This window comes from Nicotiana sylvestris, chromosome 5 (genome assembly GCF_000393655.2).
Source record: "Nicotiana sylvestris chromosome 5, ASM39365v2, whole genome shotgun sequence".
In the NCBI taxonomy this organism is placed as follows: domain Eukaryota; kingdom Viridiplantae; phylum Streptophyta; class Magnoliopsida; order Solanales; family Solanaceae; genus Nicotiana; species Nicotiana sylvestris.
The window spans coordinates 45,960,757-45,971,056 of NC_091061.1; the positions used below are offsets into that span (position 1 = coordinate 45,960,757).

The following is a 10,300-nucleotide window of genomic DNA, read 5'->3' on the forward strand; positions in this document are numbered from 1 at the left end:
AACTTATCAACAATGCGTTCATCACCTCCTTTAATGAACAATTCTTTCTTTCCGCAATCTCATTGGATTGGGTAGTTTAAGGGGCCGTTGTTTGATGAATAATTTCATATTCTAAACATATTTATTCAAAAGGAGATTCATATTCACCACCCCTATCACTTATTATCATTTTGATTTTCTTGTTAAGTTGCGTTTCAACTTCATCTTTGTATTGCTTGAATGCGTCTATTGCTTCATCTTTACTATTAAGCAAGTAAACATAGCAATATCGAGTATTATCGTCAATAAAAGTTATGAAATACTTCTTTCCACCGCGAGATGGTATTGACTTCATATCGCAAATATCTGTGTGAATTAAATCTAAAGGATCTGAATTCCTTTCAATTGACTTATAACGATGTTTAACATACTTAGATTCCACACATATTTGACATTTTAATTTGTCGCATTCAAACTTAGGCAATACTTCCAAGTTAATCATTTTCCACAAGGTTTTAGAATTGATATGACCCAAACGTATATGCCATAATTTATTTGACACAAGTAAGTAAGACGAAGCTGAAATTTTATTATTATTCTCAACAACCATTACATTCAGCTTGAAAAGGCCTTCAGTGAGGTAACCTTTTCCTATAAACATTTCATTCTTACTTATTACAACCTTATCGGATGCAAAAATACACTTAAAACCGTTCTTAACAAGAAGTCTATCAGAGACTAAATTCTTCCTAATCTCGGGAACATGAAGGACGTTGTTCAAAGTCACCACCTTGCCAGAAGTCATCTTCAGAAAGATCTTCCCACATCCTTCAATCTTGGCAGTTGCAGCATTACCCATAGAAAGAGTTTCTTCGGGTCCAACAGGAGCATATGTTGCAAAGGCTTCCCTAACAACACAGACATGGCGAGTGGCTCCAGAATCAATCCACCACTCCTTAGGATTTCCCACCATGGCACACAAGTTATCAACATCTTTATGCTTTTCAACCATGTTTGCTTGACCCTTCTTCTTGTCTTTCTTCGGAGCACGATACTTCGTAGATTTATGCCTAGCTTTTCCACAGTTGTAGCAATTTCTGTTGAACCACTTTTTGCTTGGGTTGCTTTTCGGTCCAGAAGCCTGCTTCCTCTTTCTCTTATTTTGAGAAGTATCCTCAACAATGTTTGCTCCCATTATTGTTGAGTTTCCACGACCTCTCTTTTCAGCAGCTTTGTTGTCCTCTTCGATTCTCAATTGAATAATGAGATCTTCAAGGGACATCTCCTTGCGTTTGTGTTTTAAGTAGTTTTTGAAGTCCTTCCACAAAGGAGGCAACTTCTCAATCATCGCTACTACTTGGAATGCTTCATTGATGACAAGACCTTCAATGAAAATTCTGTTAGTAAAAATACTAAGATTACTACTTTCAACATCAGTATTAATTTGATTTATACATTCAGCAAGGAGATCGTGAATAATCACTTGCAATTCCTGGACTTGGGTAATAACAGGCTTGCTATCTACCATTTTGTAGTCCAAAAACTTGGCGGCAACGAATTTCTTCAACCCGTCATCTTCAGTTTTGTATTTCTTTTCAAGCACTGTCCACAATTTTTGACGTCTCCACGCCACTGTAGACATTATACAAATCGTCCTCCAGTACGCTAAGAACATAATTCTTGCATAGAAAATCAGAATGCTTCCACGCCTCAACCACGAGAAAGCGTTTATTCTCTGGAGTTTCATCGGGCAGAACAGGAACATCTTCCTTGATGAACTTCTGCAGACTTAAAGTAGTCAAGTAGAAGAATATCTTCTGCTGCCACAACTTGAAATCTAACCCGGAAAAATTTTCGGGTTTCTCCGCCGGTGCCAACGCCGGTGTTCGGCTTGTTGATGTATTGACAGTCACTATTGGAACAGCCTGGTTCCCGTTATCATTAGTCATTTCTGTAAAAGAATGACACAAGCAAACGTTAAAATCACGTAGATTTTAATTTCCAACGGAGTAAAAAATCACAAAGGTTTTAAACTCCAAAACAGTGAATTTAACACAAATACATAATACAAATTAAATTCCTTAAGGAAACACTGTGAATTCAGTGGGCTCGGATTAACTTTTGTTTCATTTATATTTCTGTTTATGTTATTTTATTTTTTCTAGAATTATTTTATAAATACAATTTACTAACACTAACTCATCTAAATTGAAACGGAGGGAGTAAACTCTATATCGTTTAGACAATATTTGGTTGAAGTCAAAACAAGAATCACCCCATATAATTTCCTTTAATTGTTTTAGGGAAATTTTCATAAAATTCTATCTTTTAGTAATAATTAGCCATCTATAGATACCATTTGCTATATTATGGATTATAGATACCTTTTATGTGGTTATAAGATGTATTTGATATATTTAAGCTATTGTATTCATGAATACAATAGCAAAAATAGGCGTGAATCAGGGAAGTCCAACTAATCAATTGTTGTATTCGAGTGTATTCGACTGTATTCGACTTTATTCACGGCGTGAAATAGGGGATTACACTATTTTTAAAACGGAAAGTGAATCAATTAACATAATAGACTTCTAATATAACTCAACAAACTCAATTATAACACACAAATTTTGTATTTTCAGTTATAAAAAAGATTCTCAATCGAAAAATACCCAAAAAACATAACAATCTTTAGAGAAATTATATAATACATTTGAATACATAAATTATATTAATTAAAGAAACATATGAATACATTCATGGCATATAGCTAGAGAGTGAATACAATGAAATACCTAGAATACAAGGGGATACATTGAAATACAATGAAAAAAAAGACAGTGAATATAATGAAATACATGGAATACAGCGAAATACATTGAATTACAATGAAAAAAAGACAATGAATACAAGAAAATATATGAAAATACATTGAAATATATTAATAGAAAATCAAGTTGCTCAGCCCCAAACTTCGCCGTCTTTGTTCAAGAACAAACCCTAATTTCCGGTGAATTTGTCGGAGGTATGCCGGAGGTAAAGAACTCCGGCGCGGGAAGAGAGCTATCCCGCGAGAAGGCATAGCCGAGAGAAGGGGAAACAACAACAACATCTACACAACAACCTAGGCCAGCATCTCTTCGTCTTCTTCGTCGTCTTCTTCTTCTTCTTCTTCTTCTTCTTCTTCTTCTTCTTCTTCTTCTTCTTCTTCTTCTTCTTCTTCTTCTTCTTCTTCTTCTTCTTCTTCTTCTTCTTCTTCTTCTTCTTCTTCTTCTTCTTCTTCTTCTGTTCTTCCAAAACCAAATACAAACACAAATTATCTTCCAAAACAAAAATTAAGCCAAACCTGGAATATTTTCTAATCCGAATGCCATAGAGCCACTTTAATGGAAGAAATTGCTGGATGAATTGTACTAACATTATCACTAAAAACAGCTAATTTGGGTACTTCATTATCTGCATTACTGCATCAATTCGGTGCAAGAATTGATCGGAATGAAAAGAAAATAGTGTGGGTGAGAGGAATTTTAAGATTGAGCATCGTGTTTTCAGGGAATGGGGAAAAGAATGAGATGTATCAAAATAGAGAGAGAAAGAAAATAGTGTAACTGAATAGTGTATTTAGTGGCTTAGAGCTAGGACATAATCAAAATTAAATATTTTGCTATAAACCTTAAAAAGTATCTATAGAATATAATTTTTTTAAAAGATATTTATTTAAAATAAATAATGTGTTAACCTTGCTATAGGGGTAAAAATTCCATTATTGTTTTATGCAGCGTTAATCCGAATTAAGCTGATATGGAACACGAGAAACAGAAAAAAAAATTACAAATTTTATTATTATAATTTCCTCATAACTAACCTGTTCAAACTTGACCCTATTGGTGGAAGCATGATATCGACTTGTTCTAGAATATTCGCAGGTAGCCTTCTCGTAGTCAAACCTACACATACTACACTAGTTTTCTCTGTAGCTCGAACACTCTCGCCTTGTCTCTCCGCTTCTCGCTTTCAGGTTCGCGCTATGGCTGACTCTGCTACTCCCTTCAAAAAAGTTCAGATTCAAAGGGATGATACTGTAAGTATTTTTTTCATTTTCATTTTTCTACTTGCCTCACTTTCAATCGTAAAATGACAGATTGCTATTTGCGTCGCTTGTCCTTAATTACTCTAGGATTGAGGTGTAGTTGATTGTTGATTGATAATATTTCAATTTTCCTTACCCGGAGGGTGGAAGGGAGAAGAAATTAGAGGACTCGGAATAAAATTTTTGAATTAGATTAATGGGAGAGCCTGATATAGAGTAGTGTGCAAATTTCATTGAGAATTGATTTTGATGAGAAATTTGTTGTAACGAGCAAATTTTAGCTTAGGGCTTGCTGATTAGATTCTGAAAGATGGAAGAACTAGCATTTTGCTTGTTTAGTGTTTGGATAATTATTGGTTCTGATTAAAAAGTGCTCATCTGAAATAGACTTGAATAGGCGCCGATTTAATACATATTACCTGTTGCAACTAATTTGGGATTGAGGCATAGTTAAATGGTTGATCATCTGGCAACCAAGGGTGTAGCCTAGTCGTTAATGAAGTGGGAGGAGAATCATCATTAGGTCTCAGGGTTCAAATTCCAACGAAGGCAAAAAACAAAACACTAGGTGATTTCTTCCCATCTGCTCAGACCTTGGTGGGTAGAGTTAGCTGGTACTTGTGCTGGTGGGAGATAGCAGGTACCCGGTGGATTTAGTCGCGATGAGCACAAGTTGGCCATGACACCATAGTTATTAAGAATAAAAGAGCTTATCTGTGTATGATATTCGAGATGTCCTTTTGTTCTGATTCATTTGAGTGATCTTATCATGCAGACATTTGATGCATATGTAATTGGAAAGGATGATGCCCCTGGAATCGTTGTGCTTCAGGAGTGGTGGGGTGTTGATTTTGAGATTAAAAACCATGCTCAGAAAATTTCTCAGTTTGATTCTGGTTACAAAGCACTTATCCCTGAGTAAGACTCTTTTTCTCACACATGAACTTTCAATTGATGAATGTCATATCACGGTATAGCTGATGATGTAATTTTTTCCCTTTTTTCTTTTTTTATGCGATTTCAGTTTGTACCGTGGAAAAGTTGGGTTAGATGTCGCAGAAGCACAACATCTGATGGATGGTCTTGATTGGCGAGGGGCTGTCAAAGATATTCAGGCTTCAGTTAACTGGCTTAAGTCAAACGGTTCCAACAAGGTACTTGGTGTTTATTCTACAGTCAATGTTGTCAACTAAGATGGTCTGACATGAAGCTATTGGTTCATGCACCTGTTTAATTTCTCAGATATCGAGAGCTGTTGATGTTTTAGAGTGTAAAGGTTGACTAATTAGATAGACACCATTTAGAGACAGGAATATTGCCTGGAGTAGCTGGACTATAAGTTTAAAGTTGCGTCTGTGCGTGTTGTTGATAATTCTTTTTTGATACAGGATAGTAGTTCTCCTTTATTCTACATGGTTGAAGTTCACAATTGCTCTCTTTTTATAAATAGTAGCTAGCTATGCGTTGGCAACTTATCTGATTGCACCTTCAATTGGAATTTTGTCAAAAAAATAATAAGGAAATAAGTATCGTTAATTGATATGATTTGATGTCAGTACACACAGGTTCTGCCAGTGTAATCCTCAACTAATTCTTATGTTTAAAATCTTCTCCTTATTCCACTGCCTCTTAATCCTTGAACATTAACAAGGAAACAACCTATAGTTACTTAAAAGCAAAGAAGACATGGCTTATTTGACCATATATTTAGGTGTTTGCCTGTGAAACTTAATATCAAATGTTTCTAGGTAAGCAGTTTAGTTCTTCTGCAACATAGTTTGAACGCCTCTATACTTTGGATTATTGAGTTCTATGTACTCTTCGTCCGAAGTGAATTGTGTCATTCCTTTTGATCTTTCTCAAGGTAATTCGAATATTTTCTGGGGATATTTTATAATTTGTCCTCCATTTCCGTTTGGTGAATGAAGCTTAGAATTACATACAACCTATTTTACTCTCTACACCTTTAATCCTAAATTATGCCTACCAAATATCAAATGGCAGTAAGACTTTGCTTCCTTACTATATTAGAAAGAGCATACCTTATAAAGAAACTCGCCAAATTGATTAATTCTCACTGAGGAATCAATCTGAGTTGGGAGCTTGAAGGAGGAGTCTGCCAAGTAACCGCTGAAACCTTTCCTTGTTTATTTTCAATGAAAACCACCGATATTATTACCTCTCTTTCGCAAGCTTCCATTTTCATGTTTAACCCTTGTTTCTCTCATACCATCTCTCTCTCTCTCTCAAGCATGCCAATCCCTCTCTTCTAGTTTTTCTTGTGCTCTCCTACCCTAGAATAGGCTGAATGACCCTCCTTCAGTGACAATCTTCAAAAAGTCTAGTTGCTTGCTAAGTGTCAATTGGTTGCTAATTGACAACATATTAAACTGCTAGAATGAATTCAACAAGGAATTCCTAGTAAGCACGAGTCATTAGCTCCATTGACTACGTCCCTGCCCTTTGTACACACCGCCGTTTCTTTAGAAAGAAAAATGCTAGAATGAAATATTTCAAAGTTAGTCCACTGATTTCGTCCCTGCATAATAGCATAAGTGGATTTTAAGAGAAATATGAACTTAAATTATACGTTTAGTGTAAGTGGTGCTTTATTTTTTCCTAAACCGGTTTACCATCATCTTTGATGATGAGTAACATGGTCAGCTTAGACCTCCATCTTCAACCATGTATTAGCTTTTGTTAGATGATAAAGTGAGGCAATCTTCTAGTGGCGTCTTTCAGGAAGGACCGAGAGTCTTTGGCACATAAACTGACCTTTTTCCTTATTATATTCTGTTCTTTCCTGAAATCTGCACATACCCAAAATGTTTGCCAAATGATGCACTGGTTTGCCAAATCATGCGATGAATTTAATCATGATATGTTGTAAACCCTTTCTTGTGTTTCCTGAGGCTTTTCTTAAGTTCTTAAGCATACTTTGTCTTGTTGGTTTTCATTGAACTGCTTACTCTATGGCGTGCGTTGTGTGGAATTCATCAAGTGGTGCTTCTAATTCTTTTACCTGATAATACATTTGGAGTGTTCTGTAGATTAGTAGAGTTATCAACATTTTTTATCTGTTTTTTATATGTGAGTGCTTATGATTAACAAATATGTGGTATTAGGTTGGTGTTACTGGATACTGCATGGGTGGTGCTCTTGCCATTGCAAGTTCTGTTCTGGTCCCAGGTGTCGATGCAGTTGTAGCCTTCTATGGAGTTCCTTCACCAGAACTTGCTGATCCTGTTAATGCTAAGGCACCTGTGCAGGCACATTTTGGTGAAGATGATGGTTTAGTTGGATTTTCAGATGTAAAGGTATATCCAACTAAAAAGATTTTCTTCTTTAAAGCTTACTGAGGTTGTTGGCTTGTTGCTTTTTTGGCTTCTATTATCTGCATGATCCTTTTTTCATGTCATGATCATGAAGCATTATTTTACTGTATCGTAGTGAATTTTGAACAATGAGTTTCTTTCTTCAACTATTTACTAATTTAGTCTATCCTGCTTTCCATTGCGTTTACCATGGTGCATGGTTACTGCAACTAGTTGTGGGATATTGGGAGGGGTTGGCGGCTAAAGGCATGCTTGTCTATCATTACTCATGTTATTGCACCACTATGTTGATACATGCATCTATACGAGTATTATGGCCTTTGTTCTATTATCAACAGAGAGTTGTGAGTTGCTTTTGATTTCAAATAGGTTCTCCAAGACCCACAAAAAAAAAAAGAGGGTTTAAGAAAGAACAAAACAGGAAACTTAAACGAGGTTCAAGTATATCAGATTAATTTCTTTTGGGTTTAAAGAATATTGTGTAGCCTCATTGATTGATGTAAAAAAGGAATGATATGAAAAATTGGAGAACACATAAGAAAAGGAACGATATGAAAAATCGAAGAACACACAAACAAATTTGAAGGTTTCCTTCCTGAGGTAGTTCTTAGATAGCTAGAGCAATGAGCTCTTGAGCCTGAGTACATTTGTGTTGCATTATTAGGGTTATTCTGGTTTTAACTCGAGGATGTTATCTACTGTATGTTAGCTGGTCCCTGAATGTGGTATTGACCATCTTAAGCTGAACACTTAATCTTTCCTCGTTTAATGAAGATATGTAATTTGGACAGACAAGTATACATACGTTCATGTGATTGCGAATACAGTTTATGAATTTAACTTATCATTGATATGATTTCTAGACTGGGAAAGCTCTAGAGGAAAAACTGAAGGCATCAGGAGTTCCAAATGAGGTTTACTTCTATCCACAGACTGGACATGCATTCATGAACAAGTCGCCGGAGGGTGTTGAGAGGAGGAAGAAAATGGGGATGCCTGATGTAGAAGATGCTGCTGTCGAGCAAGCTTGGACCCGCTTCCGCTCATGGATGAGTCGCTTCTTGTCCACCTAATCTGTGGTACCTGTTTTCTGATTCTATAGTAGTTTGTGTCTTGACAATAATTTGATGTGTCTTGATGCTCCAGAATGTTTCCTGGAAGCTTGCTTTTGGAACTCGGTTCCTACGGTTCACATATAAAGTGTTGTGAAGATCGGATATACGTGTTGTCTATAGGGATCTTTGGAGTATTCGAAATTAGTGCACTTTATGATCGGATATACGTGTTGTCTATAGGGACCTTTGGAGTATTCCATATTAGTGCACTTTGTTATTCTGACCAGGAAAACAAAGTATTGTGCACTGAAAAATAAGCTCGGTTTCTCATTGTCCTTGTAGTTGGTAATACTTGGTATGTCAAGTGTATGTAGAATAACCATCGTTGTCGAGCTAGCCCACTCTTTCTCCATCTCCGTTTCTCTCCTTGTGGTTCATTTTTTCAAGTCAACTTTATATGAAGACCGAGACATTCCGTGTATTATAGGCTAGGTGGTGGTACATTGAAAGGACAGTCGAATCAATTGTAAGTTAATTCATAAAATAGAATAGTGGCTGAATACATACATAATTAGAGACTACAGTTGCTTTTTGGCTTTAGACAGACGTTCCAATACTTCATTTTAACACTATATCCGAAAACCACAACCGAATTAAGTCGAATTAATGGAACTTGTTGCCTAATGGAAGAGCTAAACAAAAATCAATTTGCTGCAAAGTTTAGTGGTCATACACGGCAGCGCCGCAGCATTGATATTGCAGAAGTTTCTGCTGCTTAGTGGAGAAAACTAATTGGTGGCAGGGTAAGTATACATTATTGGAAGAGTGTATCTTATTGGGAGCAGAAGCGTGTTTGAGTCGATTGGTGTGTACAATACAGACATTTTTCTTAACTCTAGGAAAATCATATAATTGGAAATTTTGTTACTTCTTGGAGCGATTTTAAAGGAGGATGAGTACTGCATTTGTAGTTAGTAGAAGGTGGCTGCTTGATACAGAAAACGCAGGAGGAACAGTTCATAGTTCCAAACAGTAGGGTACAGAGCTAGCACAAAAACAAAACGAAGATCTAATTCCAAAGATATGGTGCTGGGCGAAGCCACATGGTTGATCATCCTTCGTCGCAAAATTGCACTGCATATATAGGTAAAATATTACGTTTTAGAGGTATATAATACATATTGAACATTCTTTTTCAGAAATTTTTTCACTGCTTTTAAATTTGAACACCTTTGAAATCTTTTTTAGCTTCGCCACTGCGTGACGGTGCTGCTGCTGAATTGTGATTAACTAGCAAATGTGTCTTGTGCTGAATACGTTCCATTTCTACTTTCCCATTTTACTGAGAATTTGTCCGGTGAGATCCATAGATACGTCCGTTCATTAAACATCATTTTAGCCATAGGCTCATTTATTCTAGCGGTATCAAATTTGATGGATGTGTGGCACGAAGGAAAACAATTTCTAATTTTCTCATGGTTGAATTAAATGTTTTGAAAAATATTTTCTTCATGAACTCATTTTCCTCCAATTTCTCTATCAAGAGAAGGGAAAACATTTTCTAAAACTCGTTTTCAACCTTCCCACCCTATTCCCCACCAACCCACCCCACACCCCACCCTTTCCCCCACCTTCACCCTATATAAAAATATTATTAATACTACTTTTTCATGTTATAGATAGTTTTTTTTTTTCATTTTAACAAATAAGTATTTTCTTTTCATGATATATATATATATATATTTTTATTTTAACAAAAAAAGTACTTTCTTTTCATGATACTATAAAAAAGGTATATTCTTTCATAAAATGAGTATTTTCTTTTCATGATGTAGAAAAAG

At 35.8% G+C, this 10,300-nt stretch overlaps 1 protein-coding gene across 1 annotated transcript; it reads left to right on the forward strand.

Moving 5' to 3' along the window:
* Window positions 1-3,824: 3,824 nt before the first annotated feature.
* Window positions 3,825-8,789, forward strand: LOC104235496 (uncharacterized). The gene is made up of 5 exons (XM_009789284.2): window positions 3,825-4,060; window positions 4,845-4,987; window positions 5,094-5,223; window positions 7,195-7,386; window positions 8,268-8,789. Exons 1-5 carry the CDS (start codon window positions 3,875-3,877, stop codon window positions 8,475-8,477), a joined length of 861 nt encoding a protein of 286 aa, XP_009787586.2. The 5' UTR covers window positions 3,825-3,874; the 3' UTR covers window positions 8,478-8,789.
* The last annotated feature ends 1,511 nt before the right edge of the window (window positions 8,790-10,300 follow it).

Coding starts and splice junctions, on each gene's coding strand:
- LOC104235496 (XM_009789284.2), top strand. CDS start 3,875: ATGATATCGACTTGTTCTAGAATATTCGCAGGTAGCCTTCTCGTAGTC. Junction 4,988..5,093: donor TACAAAGCACTTATCCCTGA/GTAAGACTCTTT, acceptor ATGCGATTTCAG/TTTGTACCGTGGAAAAGTTG. Junction 5,224..7,194: donor AGTCAAACGGTTCCAACAAG/GTACTTGGTGTT, acceptor ATGTGGTATTAG/GTTGGTGTTACTGGATACTG.